The sequence below is a fragment of the Peromyscus californicus genome, unplaced genomic scaffold (assembly GCF_007827085.1).
Source record: "Peromyscus californicus insignis strain IS unplaced genomic scaffold, ASM782708v3 Scaffold_11__1_contigs__length_118956290, whole genome shotgun sequence".
Taxonomy (NCBI): Eukaryota; Metazoa; Chordata; class Mammalia; order Rodentia; family Cricetidae; genus Peromyscus; species Peromyscus californicus.
This window is the reverse complement of record NW_026294402.1, coordinates 94,875,825-94,896,464: the sequence shown is the minus strand read 5'-3', so window position 1 is coordinate 94,896,464 and position 20,640 is coordinate 94,875,825. Positions and strand designations below refer to the sequence as shown.

Sequence of the window (20,640 nt, the reverse complement as noted above, 5' to 3'; positions counted from 1 at the left end):
GTGTTCAAGGAGGCATGCTATTGCTTACTAGTTCTTTGCTTGTTTGTAAAAAGGGGGAAATGTTTCCTTGCAGACAGTATCTTAGTTTTGGGAACCTCTGTTAACTTTACTTAATTATTACAGTTATGGCTGTTTGCATTCCTCAGAGTTTGGAAATGCTGCATTAAATTAGTGATCTTTGATCAAAATAATGATGTGAATCTAGGTTTTATATCAAATACATCCTCCCTTCCTAGAATATCTGCACCCCATTTTGGTACCTTAAATCCTAGGTAATTTAATGAATTTGTTTCACGATGGCTTTGCTAGTAGAGACATTGTTTGGAAGTTAAGGAAAAGGAGTTGTAGGAAAAGAAGAATGTGCATATACATTTTTAACTATTAGAAGTGTACTAGCTTTAATATTCTCTTTGAAAATGAGTGAATTATAACTCATGTTTTTGCTGCCACCATGAGTTACTTGTTCTACAGGTTATTTTATGGTTTAAGGAGAAACAGTATTGGAAAAAAAGAAGCCTTGGTTTTGAAAACGTTTCTATTGCTTGGGTGTGGGCCAGGTCACATGGATTGGGTGTGGGAAGTTTCAGGGTTACAGAGCAGACCAGGAAGCTCACTGAAATTATCCCGGAGCTGTGTCAACAAACTCTGAAAAGGGAACACAGAATTTTTATTCAAAATGGATTGGTTAAACATCTTTAAAGGTTTTTTCAGTAAGTTATTCTGTTAATTAAGTCCATAGTTTTCTTGTTACAGGTTTTGAATTGGATTTTTTTTTCCTTTTGTGAATTAAGAGGGAAACTATATGGGGAGAACTCAGTATGTTAATATAAGCTGGTACTTTATGCTGTTTATGTAATATAAAGTTAATGACTGGGAGTATTTTCAGTGCTATTAGTTTGATTTGATAAATAATTTTTAAGTGTTTCATCATGAATGCTTAATAAATAGGGAGAGGATATACATGATTTGGATGTGTTGTAGTTCAGTAACTCTAGAACCTAGAAGCATTTGAAGTAAAGTCAGTTGTGAACAAATTCTTCTACTCTTGACCTTTGAAGTAAGAAGTTTATTTTTTTTTTAAAGAACTAAATTTTACTTGAGCTTTGTTGGAGTAATATCAAGATAGTATTTAATAAGAGCTCTAGTAAACTACAAGTACTGATTTATAAGTAAAATACTATGCTAATTTGGCTCTGCTGGTGGCATGTTTATGATAATCGTGTGCTTGATTGGATCTCTTTGAATATTCCCTAAGTGTCTGTACAAAAATGAAGAGAGAAATTATTCTCAGTCTCTTATATATACAAGAAGCCTAAGGAAACAAAGAGTAACCTAATGAGAGATTCCAGGGGAAAGGGCAAAGCAAAGGAGTAAGCACTTTGTTCGAAAACAGTGTGGTCACTGTAATCCGTGGGCTCCTTTGTTTCCTTAGTTAGCTTTGATGGCAGCGATTCGTCTTTAATATCTCTTCTAACTCCTACTTACTTTTTAGAGAGCACATGTATTTTTAGATCTTTGAAGTTCCAGTTTTAAAGCTAATTTTCTTTTAAACTCTGTGTGTGTGTGTGTGTGTGTGTGTGTGTGTGTGTGTGTGTGTGTGTGTGTGTGTGTGTGTTTACACCTGTGTGCATGTGGGTACATGTGTATAGAGGCCAAAGGATAACATGAGATGCCATCCACCTCTTTCCAGGGAGACAAGTTCTCTCATTGGTCTGGAGCTCCGTAATTAGGCTACATTGGCTGGCCAGCAAGCCCCAGTGGTACTTTTGTCTCGGATTCCTCAGCACTGGGATTATAAGATTGAGTTACCACACTTGGCAATTTTTTTTTTTTTCACATGAGTTCTGGAGATCTAGCTGAGGTTCTTGTGTTTGTGAGGCAAATGTATTACCAACTGAGGCTTCCCTTTAGCTCTTTATTCATTAACTTATGAACACATTTTTAATGGAGAAACTAATGCAAGCTGTACAAAAATCAGCTTGATGGGCAGGCAAGATTGCTCAGCATTTGCTGTCAAGCCTGACAACTCAAATTCAATCCCTAGAACCTATGTGGTGGAGGAGAGAACTGATTCTTACAAATTGTTCTCGGACCTCAACATAATCATGTGCACACACTTGAACACATACACCAAAATAAATGAACAAATAATATAATATAAAGTCATTTTTTAAATTTGTATGAAATATTAAGTCTCACAGAGTCTGGTAGGGAGTTAGATGATAGTCATTGTTTATTAATGTAGGCTTCAAATTTAGATATGGTCATAAATAGTAATTATTAATAAACTAGAAATGGTATTAAAAGATCACATACACACAGCATATATTATTGAATAGTGATTCTGTATATCAACTTATAAATTGAGTGACAGAGTTGTTCTCTATACTGGGTCTTAGGTATTTAATAGTTAACCTTAACTGCATCTGTAGTCCAAGGGCTAAGATTTTAGTTTTGTAAACAAAATATCCCTTTCCTGAATTCCTGTAACATTCATGTTTATTTTTCTAGCACCTTGTCAGAGTAGAGACAGGCTAGTCATTTACCTAATTTCTGAATGGACTTGAAAAATAGAGAAAACAGCATTATGTGTTCATTGTTTGGTAGCTAGAATACTTTGAAGACAAAATTACAGTGTTTATCATTTCAGATAAAACTATTATAAGCCGTGATTAACCTCATGTACATGAACAGATGAAGTACAAAATAAAAATCTGTAATGGGAAAAATAGCATATGTTTGTATTTATAATAACTTAGTTCTACTCCAAAATAAACTGTGTACTAGCCCTGTAGCCTAGTATATAACTACACTTTTTATTTCCTGTTTGGGTAAAGAAGACAGTTGGGCAAGACTTAGATGATTCTGGAAAGTACCTTCAAACTCTGGAAGTCTTACAGTCTTGGCAAACAAATGAATGGTTTTCTGTGTGTCATGGGAATCAGGGGGAAGTCCACAAGGGAGAAATTGGTTTTGAAGAAGTGAGAATGTAAGAACCAAGTGAGATGATAGTTCACTGAGGGATCAGAAGCAGCAGCAGTACTTTCTTTGTCCATTCTGTTAAGCATTTACTTAATGATTTAGATGAAGGAAAGCTGATGTTGGAAGCAATAAAAGATAAGAATCAGCTTAGGAATGGCTGACGTGAAGAAGAAAAAGAAATTGAGTAAGAGCTGCTGTGGTTGTGTAGGCACAAAAGTCCTTGGTGACCTTGATCTAAGTCTTAGTGCTCAGATGAGGAGATGTGGTGGCTTCTTTATGTGTATTCTGACCTGTTAAACATGGCAGTTTGGCCACTTGGGAGCTGATGCTTCCAGGTTCTGGCATCAAGTTTATTAGGGATTTGAAACCAGTTTATATAAGGAGGAGTTATTGGTACAAGATTTGCTTGAGAAAGAAAAACTATCATACACAGATTGTGTTCACAGTGCTTACCCAGGTTCTTAAAAAAAACTTTTTTAATAAGGCCTCACTGTATAGACCAGGCTGGCCTCAAACTCAGAGATCTGTCTGCCTCTAGAGTGCTGAGCTTAAAGGAGTGTGTACCACCATGCTCAGCTGGTTCTTAAAAGCTTTTGAGGAACTTAGATTGCATTGTTCTAGTTAAAAACATTGCTATAGTGGAGTGGAGAGATGGCTCAGTGTTGAGAGCACTGACTGTTCTTCCAGGGGTCCTGGATTCAATTCTTAGCACCCACATAGTGGCTCACAACCATCTCTAACTAATCCTGTGTGATCTAGTGTCTTCTGGTGTGCAGACACATACATGTAGACAAAACACTCATAAACATTTAATAAATAAGTGGTCTTTAGCTGGACATGGTGGCACACACCTTTTAATCCTAGCACGTGGGAGGCAGAGGCAGGTGGATCTCTGAGTTCAAGGCTAGCCAAGTCTACAGAAGAGTGTGAAGACAGCCAGGACTACATAGTGAGATCCTGTCTCAAGATCCATCCACCCCCCCAAAAAAAAAAAAAAATTGTTAGAGGAGTAGAGAAGACCAAATAGATAGAAATGAGGGACAAGAAGCTATACAAACATTTTTTTCTAAGGTAATCAGATAACCAACCCACGACTGTTTACATGTATTTTGCTCCCAACCCTGGCCAGGTTGGTCCAGCTGTGTAATGCAATAATAAAGGTTTATGTAATCCTGGAAAGTACCAGAAAAACTGTTAACTACTACCTATTGAGTGCCTACTGTGTGCTGTGTATTATGCTAAGCACTTATATATACACTTTTAAAAACTCTTTAGGAAAACTTTGTAATATAGGCATTTACACATCAACATTTCACAAAGGAACTGAAGTTTAAAAATTAAGTAATGTGTCTAAGATGACAAGGGGAAAATACAAATTTAAGCCTTGTTCATTTAATTTGACCCTCCAAGAGTCAAGATCAGAGCAAGAGTAGCAATAGATTAAAAGAATTTGTTTGAAAAAAGACTAATTGAAGTTAAGATGATTATGGTGAACTGCATACTAGGTCAAGCAAGATGTGCTATGATTGTATTGTTTGTGTCTCCTTTACTTTTATGTATTTATTTTTAAAGAAATAGGTGCTCACTATGTTGCCAAGGCTGTTTTTGAAATCCTTGGTTCATGCAATCCTCCTTAAAAGCTGAGACTGTAGACATGAGCTCGTATGTATCAGTTGTATCTCCTAGAATTTACATGTTGAAATCTGATCATGAATAGAATGGTATTAAGAGGTGGAGGAGCCCAGCATGATGGTACGCCTTTAATCCCAGCACTCGGGAGGCAGAGGCAGGCATCCAAACTCTGTGAGTTCGAGGCCAGCCTGGTCTACAGAGTTCTAGGATGGGCTCCAAAGGTACACAGAGAAATCCTGTCTTGAAAAACCATTAAAAAAAAAAAAAAAAAAAAAGAGGTGGAGGATCTTTAAGCATCGACCAGCTCATTAAGGCAAACCCTTCCTGAATGAGAGTTGTGCCATTGTAAGACAGCTGCAAGTCTCTTACTTGTCTTTCCCACCATTTGAGTATTCAGCTCTGAGAAATAGGACTTCACCAGATGTAGTCTGTCAGTTCATTTAGCTTGGACTTTCAGAACTATGAGAAATAAATTTTGGTTAAATATAAATTACCTGGCTTTTGTCCTTATTTTTTGTGTTGTAATTAGCAGCAGCCTGACAAAGATAGAGGAATTTTGGGGAAAATAGTAATATTGGTTCCAAGGGGCATCTGAAAGAAAGGATCTAATTGTTGATAGTTACCATATTATTGACTAAATGACTTAATACTTTAAAAAATGGTAAAATATTTTTGTATCAACTTTTGTTGGTAGCAGAAGATTGAAATATCCATTTTTTGGCACTAGAACAAAGTTGTAAAGCCGCCTACCAGTTACACATACATTTGTTTAAGAAATTTTATTGCAGTTATTTATTGTGTGGGTTCAGGCATGTGTGAGCACTTGTCACGTGCATGCCACAGCACCACTGATGCTAGAGGACAACTTGTGGGTGTTGGTTTTCTCTCTCCACCATATGTGATCAAACTTGGGTCATTTATTTTTTTGTTTTTGTTTTTGTTTTTTCGAGACAGGGTTTCTCTGTGTAGCTTTGCACCTTTCCTGGAACTCACGTGGTAGCCCAGTCTGGCCTCGAACTCACAGAGATGTGCTTGCCTCTGCCTCCCGAGTGCTGGGATTAAAGGCGTGCGCCACCACTACCCGGTAACCAAACTTGGGTCATTAGTCTTGGTGGCAAGTACTTTTACTCACAGAGCCATTTTGCCTATATTTGTTCATTCTCCTGATAAAGATTAATTGTAGTAGAATATTTTAAGGTGTGTTACTTTTGTTTATGTTGCATTTGTTTAACTCTGTGAAGCTGTATAAAACCTGTGTAAAACACCTGATGGTTTAATAAGGAACTGGCCGATAGCAAAGCAGGAAAAAGGATAGGTGGGGCTGGCAGGCAGAGAGATACATACGGAAGAAGAAAACTGTGAGGAGAGATTGAGCAGCCAGAGAAGGAGGAGGACTCCAGGGGCCAGCCACCCAGCTACACACATAGCAAGCCGTGGAGTAAGAGTGATACAGAAGTAAGAGAACAGGAAAAGCCCAGAGGCAAAAGATAGATGGGATAAGTTAAGGAAAGCTGGCTAGAAACTAAGCCAAGCTAAGGCTGGGCATTCATAAGTAAGAAAAAGCCTCTTGTGTGATTTATTTGGGAGCTGGGTGGCAGGCCCCCCAAAAGAGTAAGAAAATAACAACAACAACAACAGTTAATGGAACATTTAATATGGAGTAGGCACTAGAGATACAGAGATAGTGGAGAAAAAAACATGATGTTTGACCATAAGCAAATGGCAGCACACGAGTATTTAGAGTAAAAATGTGTAATAGCACCAAGGAGGAATACATGAACTCTTTGTGGGGGAGGGAAGGAAATCTTCAGTGAGTAAATAGCTATCTTGACAAGTTTTGAAGAATGAGATGGGAGTGTTTTAGGTAGAAGAATATGTACAAACCTTAGTCTTGAAAACATAGGGTTTTAGTGGTTCTAAGAAACTTGCTCTGGCTGTGGTATGTTATTGTAGCAGTGTGCCAGAGAGAAGGGGGCATGTTTTTGAAGACATGCTTACAGAGATAGGGAGGGCTTCTGTTGTATAGGAAACAAGTACCTCGCGCTCGCGTGCGCGCGCGCGCTTATGTTTTCCTTTCAGTATTTCTAGTCTCTAAGATTAATGCAGGTTTTTAATGTTTTCTCACTTGAGATATTAATTGTTGGGTTTCCAGAAATGCTTTATTCTTTATTTTCTAATTATATATTAACTAGTTTTAGACATTTTCTTTAGGATTAAAAATCATTTTGAAGCTATTTATTTTTAGTTAAAAGTTTAAAATTTTTCGCCGGGCGGTGGTGGCGCACGCCTTTAATCCCAGCACTCGGGAGGCAGAGCCAGGCGGATCTCTGTGAGTTCGAGGCCAGCCTGGGCTACCAAGTGAGTTCCAGGAAAAGGCGCAAAGCTACACAGAGAAACCCTGTCTCGAAAAACCAAAAAAAAAAGTTTAAAATTTTTCTTTATTTCACTGTAATATTTGCTCTGAGCATCTGCTTCATGCGGTTTTGGATGGTATAGCACATGAGAAAGATTAGTGAAACACTGAACACTCTTCATTGAAAAGTATGCTCTATATTTGTCTTAAAAAAAGAAAAAACTATAATGTAATTACTTGAGAAGTATAAGATCCAGGGGTATTTTAGCAAGAAGAGGTGGGAAATTCATTTCAGTGTGTACTATTACTGATGAGAAAGGACTTGTTTTGCTATTTCTTCCTTTATGACTTTCATTTTTCCCCCACCTTAATTCTTCTATTACTGCTTTCTTTGTTTCATTTTGTTTGTTTGTTTGGGTTTTGTTGTTGTTGTTGTTTTGGGGTGGTTTTTTTTGGGGGGGGGGGCGCGACGAGGTTTCTTTGTGTAGCCCTGGCTGACTTTTTAATGATGTACTGTTTTCTTATCTCTTCCACTTCTTTTTTTATGTTTTTTAGTTTTTGCTTGAAAGTTACCCTGGGTATTACAATTAATATTTTGTTTTTAGCAAGTTTAAGTTAATCCCAACTTGGTTTGGATGGTATATATAACTGTTCCTTTATATCCTTATATATTACCTCTTTATATACTATTTGTTTACTAAGATTGAAGTTATAAATTTATGTATTTTTAAATCATATAGGGAAAAAGATGGACTACTAGTGGCTTTATAGTTACCTGTGTAGCTACCTTTACCATTGTTCTTTATTTCTTTTCTGTTTTTAAAATAATTTTACAAGATTATAATTACATTTCCACCTTCAATGTCCCCCCTCTGAAGCCTCCTGTGCACTCTTGCTCCCCTCTCCAGTCACTTTCAAGTACATGGCCACTTTTTCTCTGGTTATTGTCGGTGTGTGTCTATGTGTTCCTAAATACATAACGCAGCCTGCTCAGTCTGTGTAATGTTACTTGTATGTATGTTTCCAGGGCTGACCATTTGGTATTGGATGATTAACTGGTATGCTCTTCCTTGGGGAAAACCATTTCTCCTGCTCTTACCATGCCTTAGTTGCCTGTATGTAGTTCTTTGTCTAGGATTGAGGCCTCCTGAGCTTTCCCAGGTGCATGTCTATTGGTGGTGTCCGTTTTTCTCTCCTTGTATGACTTTAGATTTCTTTCTGGTGTCTTTTGATTTCAGTCAAAAGGATTACCTTTCACATTTCTTAAAGCACAAATTTATTGGTAATGAGTTAAGAATGTCTTCATTTCTTTATCTTTGAGGAACTGTTTGACATTTTTTGTAAAGTCTGTATTTTTAATCATGTGGCTACTGAAATCTACTTCATATCTAGTATTTTGACATTGTTTCCTTAAACATACAGTGCCAAAAGAAAATGGGGGATGGAAATCTCCATTTTTATAGTTTGTCTGTATGCTGGTATACTTTTTTAATACTTGGCCATTGCAGTTCTGTCTTGGAAGTTGTAGATCAGCCAGAGGTAAAGAGCAATGTTATTTATTTTTTTCCTAGCCTTTTCCTCAGCATGTGTCCCCCCATGACCATATATGTGATCATCTTGATTCCCTAAAACATACAGGAGCTTTTAATACCTTATTTTTCCGTGTATAGCCCTTCCTGTTATCTCCCTTCTCAGACTCTTTGATCTTTCTTCCTGTCCCAAGCTACTGTATCAAACAGTGATTTTAAGTGACATCTACTTAAGAAGATAGCCTAGCTCTGGAATGTTCTAGGTCTAGTGAACCCAAAACAAACCATTGTGTCAGACCCTCAGGGATCTGACAAACTAAAACCCAACAGTCACAATTTTTAATGAGGTTTATAGGTAGCTGTCCTCAAAGCTACTCTGACCTGGGGGTGGAGACTGGAAGGAAGGCAACTTTAAAATGCCTCAGCATTCTCTACTTAACAAAAGAGCAGCTTTCTTCACTTAGCATTGCCCTAGTGCTTGGCTTGGTTTTCCAAATTCCAGGGTTTACAAATACTGACAGTTTCGTCAGCTCATTAACTGTTTTTTAGGGAAGGTCCCGGAGTTCTCCTCTGCCTTTTTTTTTTAGCGATGTCATCCCACTGTAAAGATTTTTCATAATGATGATCTCATTAACCAGAAGTAAGGAAATTAAGGACACAGTTGATTTATAGATATAGAAGGAATATTTTTTTAAAGGCAGGATCATTTTTATTTGGACATGAGTGTAGGTTTGAGGAGTTGATTACATCTATAGGTATCTACCGACAGAACTGTAGTGCTTGGGTTCCAGATAGAACAAGAGTTTAAATCTTCAAATAAATCTGAAAAATCTACACAGAAGTTAAAGTGAGAACATGGTTTCTTTGAAGTAGAGAAGGCCAACTATGCCATCTTGGAAAAATACTTTCAACTAAGGACTTACTAATTTATTTAGCAATTACTCTGTCCTGTTCATAAGCACTGGAGATACAAGGGGAAAAATTCTAGTTTTCTGTCCTTAGGGAGCTGACTCATATTAAGGAAATAGAAGTAAACATATACAAGGCACTGTTAAAACAAGGCTTACAGGGGACCAGAGACATATAAGAATGTGTAAATAGGTAAGGGAGCGGGGAAACAAGATTTTCAGGGGCATCATGAACAAACATGAAGGGCATTGCCTGTGATCTTATTTGTCACATGAAAATATGAAAAGGAGCCGGGCGGTGGTGGCACACGCCTTTAATCCCAGCACTGGGAGGCAGAGGCAGACTGATCTTTGTGAGTTCGAGGCTAGCCTGGTCTACAGAGCGAGATCCAGGAAAGGCGCAAAGCTACATAGAGAAACCCTGTCTCAAAAAATATATATATATGAAAAGGCTAAGGATGCTAATAATTTGATGTTAAGTGTATAACACATACTTAGCAACTGCTTGTGGTGGTCTGAATGAGAATGGCCCCCAAAGGCTCATTTGTTTGAATACTTAGTCCCTATCAGGTAGAACTATTTGGGTAGGATTTAGAAGTGTGGCCTTGTTGGAGAAGGTGTGCCACTGGTGGAAGGATTTGAGGTTTCAGAAGCCTGTGCCATTCCCAGTTATCTCTTTCTGCCTCATGGTCTCGTCTCAAGATGTGAACTCTCAGCTACTGTTCCAGAGCCCTGCCTGCCTCCCTGCCTGCCTGCCTCTCTCTCTGCCCCCCCACCTCCCACCTTTATGGTGATCATAAACTCGAACCCTCTGAAACTGTAAGCCTCAACTCTTCTATAAGCTGCTTTGGTCATGATTTCTTACCACAGTAATAGGAAAGTAATGCTGCTTTTGCTAAAAATGCACTGGCTCCTTGTACCCACAAGTAACTAAAAGCAAGATGAAACCTGGATCTCTGCCTTCATTTTCTATCTGCCTCCTTTACTATGGGTTGTACTTTTGTTCAACTCTGCATGTAAGCATTTTAATCAAGGAGTGTCTATCTGAAAACTTATGACCTAATCAGTTTCATTCCCTTTTAAGGCTTAAGGCACAAAGATAAGAACTAAAAAGTTCCTTGGTGTTAGCTTATTCAATAGCCTGTTCCAGATCTCCTAAAAGGTGACTGAAAGTCTTTAGCTGTTGCACGAATCCTAAATGGTCTTATAATAAAAACCCAGAGCCAGACTGGGCGGTGGTGGCACACGCCTTTAATCCCAGCACCCGGGAGGCAGAGCCAGGAGGATCTCTGTGAGTTCGAGGCCAACATGGTCTACAGAGCAGGATCCAGGACAGGAACCAAAACTATGCAGAGAAACCCTGTCTCAGAAAAACCAAAACCAAAACATGCAAACAAGAAACCCAGAGCCAGACATCAGGGTGAAAGCTGAAATATCAGAGAAGCAGAACATGCCACAGCTACCACCTCTTACCTCACTAACTCTTCAGCCTGATAGAGCCTCTGCAAGAGAGCAAATTCCTGTCTCCTCCCGCTTTATATTCTTTTCTCTGCCCAGCCATATCACTTCCTGTCTCAACCTTCCTAGGGCTGGAATTGAAGGTGTGTGATCCCAAGTGCTAGAATTAAAGGTGTGTGCCACCACTGCCTGGCTGTTTTCTCTTTTAGACTGGATTAATCTCGTGTAGCCCAGCTGGCCAATCTTTGCCTCTGCCTCCTGAGTGCTAGGATTAAAGGTGTGTGCCACCAATGCCTGACCTCTATGGCTAACTCTGTGGATAGTTCTGTCCTTTGATCTTCAGGCAAGCTTTATTACAAACAGTATATCACCGCATTTAGCCATTGTTCTAAACCTACTGTCACTTTTTCTAAGAACAGTGAAGTCAGATAATCAGTCCTCTCCTTAGTAAACTTTACTTCTCACCAGCAGCAGTAATCTCATGAGAACCAGATTGTTTTTTCAGGTAATAAAGAGGCCCTATTACAGATCCAGCACCGGGATAATGACCATCCAAACTTCAATTTGACCAGTCATTTTGTGTATCTCCCATCCCTTGCCCTAATTATTTTTTTAGTCATACTTAAAGCTTCTATCAGTTCTCCAGACTGAGATGTATAATGTCTGTCTTCCCAGCATAGCCATTCTATTTTAAATTCTTACCTGCTTTCCATTATTTGTTTTCTATTTAATATCTGGGGCTGCTGGTCCAATATAATTGTTGCATCTCACCCCCAAATCAAGCTTCTTGCTTGAAACTCCAGTTACAGTTGTAATCAAGTAGTTTTAACATATCATGGTAGAGAGAGAAAAAGATTGTAAGTATAAGTGTGGGGCTGACAAGAAGGCTCATCGTGTAAAAGCGTTTGCTGCTGAACCTGATGACCTAAATTTAGTCCTGTGCACTCACATAGCATGAGAAAACCTAATCCTGGAAGTTTCCCTCTCAACTCCACACATGCTTTGTGTTGCACTGGCCCTCCAAAATAGATAATAAGAGTATATTTTAAAACGGAGGCAAGAGTTGAAGAAGTTAAAAAGTAGAAAGATAATATTCTGAACCTGAGTTTAGTCCCTGAAACCTGCACAGTAGGAGAGAATGAGCTCTCAGTTTTTCTGACTGTATGTGCTAGGCTAAGTAAATATATGCAGAAATAAAGGTAAAAATTACAAAAGGAATACAAAGTAACATAACTTTATTTTGGTATTGAAAAGATTTGAGTATGTTTTTAGAGAATTGACAAGTCTATGTAAGAAAGAAACAAGGTTAGTGTGGAGTCTCTGAAGAGAAAAGATGGTTATTAAGAACCCTGAAGGATCAGAATTTGGGGCCCTGGCTGAAGAATGAGTGAGAATAATAAGGGTTTTTTTTGTTGTTGTTTTGTTTGTTTGTTTTTTTAAAGTGTAGAAAGAAGCCAGGTGGTGGTGATGCACACCTTTAATCCAGCACTTTGGAGGCAGAGGCAGGTAGATCTCTGAGTTGCAGGATGTCCAGAGCTACACAAAACCCTGTCTCGAAAAACAAAGAAAACAAAAAAAGAATATAGAAAGAAATTTGAATAGTTTTACATAGAAAGTCCCAGTTTTTCAGAGTAAAAAGCAAAACATCAGATAATATGCTGAGAAATGAGCAGCCCTGGAAATGCCTGGTTGCACTTGAAGTATGCATTTCTGATGATAGGTTCATTTTCTTAGTTCTTCCAATAAAAATATATTAAACATTCTGTATGTACTAAGTACCCTTCAAGCTCCTTGGGATTTTATCTATGAGCAAAGTGATCAATCCTTGTCTTTTGGGAGGTTTTATGTGAATTGGGATGAAGGGAAACAAATGAGTAAATATTATTTTAAAATAAACAGATACATAGAGTCATCTGGTTTTGGAAACGAAGAAATTACCAAATGAGATTACCCAGATACAGTTTTATATTGTGTAAATCAAGTAATAATTTAAATAATTGTTTCATTTTTATACAGCTAATTGCAAAATCTAGGTTAATAAACTAAGATGTCAAGTGTGGAATTACTGGAGTGTTTGTGTTCTTAATTGTAGCTATGAGAGAAATAAAGTATATTAACACTTAAGTGAAATTTCAGCATGACAACTTGATTATTGTGTAGTTATTTCATGCGTTTGGCAGGAGAAAAGAGGAGATAAACTCTCACATGAATGAAGTTAAGTTCATTTGGTTTGGCTTTGGGAAAAGAACTTGTATTTCATTTCCCAAAAGATGATTGCATCTTGTCAGTTTGTTTCCTACATCTAGAGGCTTGGGGTGAGTGTACCTAGTTGAAACTATAGTCTTACTGCCTCCTCTTTATTTAAACAGGCATTGGAAAAGTGAAAAGAAAACCTAGTGTTCCAGATACCGCCTCTCCTGCTGATGATAGCTTTGTTGATCCAGGGGAACGTCTCTATGACCTCAACATGCCTGCTTTTGTGAAATTTAACTACATGGCTGAGAGAGAGGATGAACTGTCATTGATAAAAGGGACAAAGGTGATCGTCATGGAGAAGTGCAGTGATGGGTGGTGGCGTGGCAGCTACAATGGACAGATTGGATGGTTTCCTTCAAACTATGTGACTGAAGAAGGTGACAGTCCTTTGGGTGACCATGTAGGTTCTCTGTCAGAGAAATTGGCAGCAGTTGTCAGTAACCTAAATACGGGTCAAGTATTGCATGTGGTACAGGCTCTTTACCCGTTCAGCTCATCCAATGATGAAGAACTCAATTTTGAGAAAGGTGATGTAATGGATGTTATTGAAAAGCCGGAAAATGACCCAGAATGGTGGAAATGCAGGAAAATCAATGGCATGGTTGGCCTGGTGCCCAAAAACTATGTTACCATCATGCAGAATAATCCATTAACCTCAGGTTTGGAACCATCGCCTCCACAGTGTGATTACATTAGGCCTTCACTCACTGGAAAGTTTGCTGGCAATCCTTGGTATTATGGCAAAGTTACCAGGCACCAGGCAGAAATGGCATTAAATGAAAGGGGGCATGAAGGAGACTTCCTCATTCGTGATAGTGAATCTTCGGTAAGTTGATTTTCAAAAGTAAATGGAAATAGAGCTCCAGGCATTTAAAAATAAGGTCAGAGAGGTTGAATGGCTTCCTTAAATCTAAAGTTGTAAGTAAGCCGGGACGTAATCACAGTGTTCTCTCCAGGGAACCTGTTATGAATAAGCTAGCTGGAGCAGTGAATATGTTGTATTAATGGGCTTTCTTCATTTGTATTGATTTTGCGTTTCCAGAATATTTTCTGTTCCATTAAACTGAAAAATGGGGTAAACTGAGCATTGGTTTCTTCATTGAGAGTAGAATAATGCAAATTAAACTGCTATTAGATGTAATATCTAAGAATGCAATCATTGTAGTCCTTACAGGAATTCTCTAACTATAAAAAAATTATATGATTCATAAATTAGTTGTTAGATTAAAATTCACCCCTCCCTCCTACCCTCCCTCCCTTCCTCCCTTCCTTTCTCTTTCCTTCCCACAGTGGTTCACTATGTAGCTCTGGCTGCCCTGGAACTCACTGTGTAGACCAGGCTGGCCTTGAACTCAGAGATCCACCTGCCTCTGCCCTTGCCAGTGCAGGGGTTAAAGGTGTATGGCACCATACCTGACTATTTTGGCTTTTTATTCACCTCAAAAACTATTTTTTGGTTTTTCTTTTTTTTTTTTTGGTTTTTCGAGACAGGGTTTCTCTGTGTAGCTTTGCACCTTTTCCTGGAACTCACTTGGTAGCCCAGGCTGGCCTCGAACTCACAGAGATCTACCTGGCTCTGCCTCCCGAGTGCTGGGATTAAAGGCGTGCGCCACCACCGCCCGGCTATTTTTTGGTTTTTCAAGAGAGAGTGTTATTGTGTAGCCCTGATTGTTCTGGAGACTTGATCTATATACCGGGCTGGCCTTGAACTCAGAGATCCACCTGCCTCTGCCTCCCAGTGCTGAGCTTAAAGGCATTCGCCACCACTGCCCGGCCTCAATAGCCTATTTAACTCAATTTGAAATATATTTGCAATAAAGGTAAATTTTGTTGCATTACTAGCTAGACAATAAAAACATACAAATTGAAAAATGACATAGCTATTAGTCTCTTTTAAGTGTTGCTTTATATGTTAAAGTTTAATGGTTATTATTTTTCTTAAAAACTTTATTTCCTGATAAATGATATCACTACTTTTCTACTTACCAAATCATGGTTAATACTGACTTTCTGTGAATGTATTATATAAAAGATTGAAAGAAAGAAGGAAATAGTATGTGTATGAGACTGAGATGAATTGAACTTCCTGATATGAAGTTGGAGGAAATAGTACCTTTAACCTCTCAGAAGACAGATGGTTTTTAATTGAGAAGAATAGTGGAGTCTCTTTTCTGTTAAAATCCCAATATGTGGCACACCATTTAAAAGTCACTGTTCTTGTCTTGACACAGATTGTTCAGAAGTATTAGGTTTAAAACAACAACTGTGACTACTATCACCTAATAAAGAAAGAAGCTTAAATACAGGATGCTATTTTTCTTGTGGGTCAAGGATAAATACTAGCCAAAATATGATTATTTTTAGTACTGTTATTTTTCAGCTATAGACTTTAAATATGTGTTTTTGTTTGGCCTATACAATTAAAAATCTTTCTAATTCATTGCCAATATTTAAATAGCAAAGGATTTATAAAAATCCAGACTTTGGGGCTGAATAGATGATTCAGCAATTAAAAGTGTTTGCTGTCTTTCCAGAGGACCCAAGTTCAGTACCCAGCACCATGTCAGGTAGCTTACAGCCGCCTGCAGCTCCAGCACTTAAGGAGAATCTGATGCCTCCTTGGACATCTGCATAACTATACATATAACCCGTGCAGACATACAAACATCCACAAAATTTAAAAAATAATAAAAACATCTTTTGAAAATGTAGGCTTCAGATTTCCCTTTAAAATTTAAAGACCATAGCCGGGCGGTGGTGGCGCACGCCTGAGTTCAAGGCCAGCCTGGGCTACCAAGTGAGTTCCAGGAGAGGCGCAAAGCTACACAGAGAAACCCTGTCTCGAAAAACCAAAAAAAAAAAAAAAATTTAAAGACCATGCTGGAGAGGTGGCTCAGTGATTAGGAGCACTGGTTCTCATTCAGAGGACCCAGTTTCATTCCCAGTGCCCACATGGCAACTCAAACCATCTATAACTCCAGTTCTAGGGGATTTAAAACCACCATTCTGGCCTCCACAGGCACTGCTCACTCGTAATATACAGACGAACATACAAGCAAAACACCCATACACGTAAATAAAGTTGAAGAAAAAAAAAAGACAAAAACCAGTCCACATGGAGTCTATTCCTGCAAAGCAGCAGTCACAGATGAGTAATACGTCATCTTTAGGCTGGCCACACCCTCTTTCCTCTATCTTGCTTACATTTCTCTTTGGCTCTGTAGGAATTTGTGTTTGTCATTGTTTATTAAAGTTTAGTTGAATTCTAATTTGTCCTTTATTTTTGAAAATTCAGAGTATTGTGTAAGTCAGGTACTGTCAGCTCTGAATTGATAGGGGATGGAGTGAAAGTCTGAAATTTTCTCATGTTTTTTCTCCTATCTGATTTTCTGTGTGTGCTACTCTATGGGCACTGTGGGTGTTAGGAGACTCTAGAATCCTGTCTGAATCCTGTCTGTCTAACCAGATATGTGATTCTAGCCATGCCCTCTGAGCCTCATTTTCCTCATTCATAAAAAGGGTTTCTTTTGAGGAATAAAGATTATGTAAATAATTTAGCATAGTGTCTTGCACTTATTGAATGTTCAGATTTTAGCAGTTACGTTTTATTTTAAATTCGGATACATGGCCTTCACAATGTTTACCTCCTCCTTTCTCTTTCAGCCAAATGATTTCTCAGTATCACTAAAAGCACAAGGGAAAAACAAGCATTTTAAAGTCCAACTGAAAGAGACTGTGTACTGCATTGGGCAGCGGAAATTCAGCACCATGGAGGAACTTGTAGAACATTACAAAAAGGCACCGATCTTTACAAGTGAACAAGGAGAAAAACTGTATCTAGTCAAACATTTGTCTTGATACTCATCAGCAGTGACTGCTACACAGCTTTAACTCGTCATGTTAATTGAAGACTGAGTGCGTGTTGGGCCAATTGTGCTTGCTTGGAAAGTGCTGTTTCTAACTGTATGAGAACTGACTGTAATACATGAGTATTTTTGTTATAACTCAACCCATACACATATATCTACATGTGCAGTGCATCTCTATAGAAGAGCTCTTTATTCTTGGTCTTCTGTCTTACTGTCTTCTTTGCTATTTTTCTCTTTCCTTCCAACAATTAAGGTTTTGTATTCTGAAAAAGAATAATTTGGTTCAAAAATCTTTATATGGAAGAATTCTTTTATTGATGTTTCTTTATTTCCTTGTAAAGACATTCTATTCTCCCATAGTTCCTCTTCACATAAAATTATATCTATATGACATATGCTAAAGTACATTTCTTGTAAAGTGTTAATCTTTTCTGTGACAAAATAGCAATAATAAACAGAAAACCAGAAATTATTTTCAGATATTGTATCTGTTACAAGCCATTGTAAATATAAAGTATGTTGTTTGTGCCTTCATTTTAAAATCCATTCATTATATTCAAAAGGCCCTGGATATAGATTAGAAAACGTAATTTATAGCTATTTAAACAAAAATGTTAAGAATTTAGCAAGTGTCTTTTTGCCTCACTTGGTTGTTCAAAGGAACAAAGCAGTCCCTGACAGATGTTGAAATGAAATGGATGTTTCTAGTGTTCCTTGACCAAAGTATGTTGTATTAGATGATGCCATATTTACACCACTGTGAAGTAAGTCATAGCCAAGTGTGGGGAAAATAGTAAACAATAAGATGTGAAAATGTTTTTTCTCTCTAAATATCAGAATTCTACATGACAGTAATTTAAAGTTTTCTCCTTTCAGCATCCTAACCTCTCCTCTCAATATTTGATAGATTTACTGAAAAATCATTTTTTGACACTGTTGCATATTGAACCCAGGGTTGCACACATGATAAACAGGTGCTCTGCCGCTGCATAATACCCCTAGCCCCTCCTTATCTTTTAGTTTCTTTAACTGGGACACTGAAATGATGTGCTGTGGGGAAATGTGCTATAGTTCAGTAAACTGTATTATTTAAAATTTTTATTTTCCATCTAGTACTTTGTGTGTGTAAATGAGAGACCAAAGTATTGAATCTTCTGTTGGTCACACTTTTCCTCTTCATCCTGTGAACTTAAATTTAAGCAAAGTAACAAAAGCCCCTAATGCCACAGAAGCACAAGAACATTGCTGTTCTTTGCTGTTTTAAGCACTAATGTACCAAAATTATAACTGGTAAAAATTAAAGTTGTGTAATTTCACTTTTTTCTTCATTGTAGTAGTTAAAAATTAAATCTTAAAATCGCTTGAAGGCTGATGTTGCCACTGGGTGGCAGCCCTGGCCTCTCCCACTGACTAGAAGTCAACAAATATAATGTATGATGTATGAATTCCCATCTTTATAACACCTGCTTTCAAAGCTTTTTAATTTACATTTGTCTTTGAGTGCTCTTGTTTAAGGTAAATGGTAGTAGATTAGTGTAAATAAATGTTATATATGCTTACCTGCAGGTCTGTAAAATGCTATGAATACTAAGAAAAACAGTTTAAAAGTTGTGTTGCATTTGATGACACTTTATTTTTGCTTTCTCTTTGTGTGTCCCCCTCCCTCCTATGAAACAAAATGGGCCTTTATGAAAAGGAGTAATTAGACTATCACGGACATAGCTGTTTCAGGAAACCCTCTATTCCATAGCTGATACTTTGTGAAGGCATCACTGGAGTAGTACTGAGGTGGAATGCACGCATCCTGCTGTAGCTAGAGTTCATAGAAAATGGAGGTGCCCCAGTAATATCTCCTGTGCATTCTAACTGTGGAACAAAACCTAACTGCACACTATTTTACTTTGTACTTCAACATTTGGTCAATTTTTAAAAACTTCTTAAGCCATCTCTTCAGCCAGTGGTTATTTATGTTGTGAACGTGAGTTTTACCTGAAGCAGTTTTCTTAGAACTAGAACAACCTTAGAAAATAGCTACATAGCTAGGTAGTGGCAGACTTGTATTAGAAACAGCTCCAACCTATTGTTGTCCGTGTTTTAGACTAGGATGTGGGTCCTGGGGAAAGCACGTGTAGAGTAGTTTTCATCTATATCTGAAGAGCTGATTAGTTCCCCAATTTAAATACATGTCATACCTATAATCCTGCCTGACTCGTGTCTACAAAAACTCCCCTGGAGTCTTGGAAGGAGTGCTTTGTTTTCATTTGTTCTTAAACAGCTTTATGTATGTGTGAAAGCTTAGTGTCAAAAAAAGCTATAAATGTTGTTTCTTTGATCATAAATCTTAGGTGTGAGTTGAATATTCTTATAATGTGTATTACATACAATCACTATTCATATTAACACAGACACCTAAGACTATTAAAACTGTTTCACAAATATCACTAAGTAAAATAGAAAATACCCTGTCCAGTGGTATAACCCTATAATTTTGACTGCTCAAGAGGCCGAGGCAGGAGGATTGTGAGTTTAAGGCATGCCTGAGTAATTTATCATGACACTGTCTGAAAAAGTAGAGGTGGGACTGTAGTTCTGTAGTAGAGCATGCACATGAATCCCGGATGCTATCCCTGGCACCACCAAACAAACAAGGAAAACTGAGCATATTGCCAGAATAAAAAGGCCCAACAATGAGGTTATTAGGACATGCTTGTAAATACATTGCTTGTAAATCATATCCAGCACTAATGCTCTGCTGTGCAATCTAGAGGTTGCAAAAATAGGGTCTGTGAGGCAGGCGCCTTTCTGGGAATTAGGAAAAGGTTGCTTCTCCTGATATACCCCATTCCTTTACTTGTCAAAAAGTGTAGAATTTTACCTGCTGGTGGTGCTTTATTCATGATGCAGCTGAATATAGAAGTATTGTTCAACTTGTGTAGTATTCAACTTGACAGCACTTAAAATGGGAGATTTCAGATAGCATTGTAATTTATGGTTTCCTTTCAAAATAAGCTGACAAAAAATGTGAGTTGAATTCCCAAGTTAATAATCAGCTGGAACCTGATGTGGATAGTCCCAACAGAATAATAAAGTCTCTCCCAACTCTTAACCCATAATTTATAGCCAAATTGATTTATTGTTTTTCCCTATTTTTCCTGTTGGCTTGGAAAGTTTTTGGCTTTGAATATGAAACGGTCATTTTTCAGAAACTTTTATGTCCAAATCAGTGCATTAGGAGTATAGCATTACAGCTTATGCTTTTCCATTTTAATACTTTATTACAACAAAAAGAAACCTTTGTTTAGCTCTCTGAACTGTTTTATAGATCTTCACAACTGTGGTCACTTCTTTTTTTGTGTGTGTGTGTGGGGGGGTGTTTTTGTTTTTGTGGGTTTTTTTGTTTGTTTTGTTTCTTTTTTTTTTTAGGACAGGGTTTCTCTGTGTAGTTTTGGTTCCTGTCCTGGATTTCACTCTGTAGACCAGGCTGGCCTCGAACTCACAGAGATCCACCTGGCTCTGCCTCCTGAGTGCTGGGATTAAAGGTGTACACCACCACCACCCAGCTGTGGTCACTTCTTGAATTTTGTTCAACATAAGATTCACATTTTCTGAATCACAACCAGGGGATTGAAAAAATAAATTCCTGATTCTGATTC

The 20,640-nt window shown here is 37.9% G+C and overlaps 1 protein-coding gene across 5 annotated transcripts in view; it reads left to right on the top strand.

Annotated features, from left to right (window-relative positions):
• The window catches only part of Nck1 (NCK adaptor protein 1), a 65,670-nt gene extending 47,065 nt beyond the window's left edge, over positions 1-18,605 (top strand). For all 5 annotated transcript variants that reach the window (XM_052718183.1, XM_052718152.1, XM_052718159.1 and 2 more), the window contains 2 exons: positions 13,232-13,944; positions 16,782-18,605. In XM_052718183.1, the coding sequence (XP_052574143.1) occupies positions 13,232-13,944; positions 16,782-16,976 (908 nt within the window). In that variant the 3' untranslated portion in view covers positions 16,977-18,605. The remainder of the gene's footprint in view (positions 1-13,231; positions 13,945-16,781) is intronic.
• Positions 18,606-20,640: the final 2,035 nt, after the last annotated feature.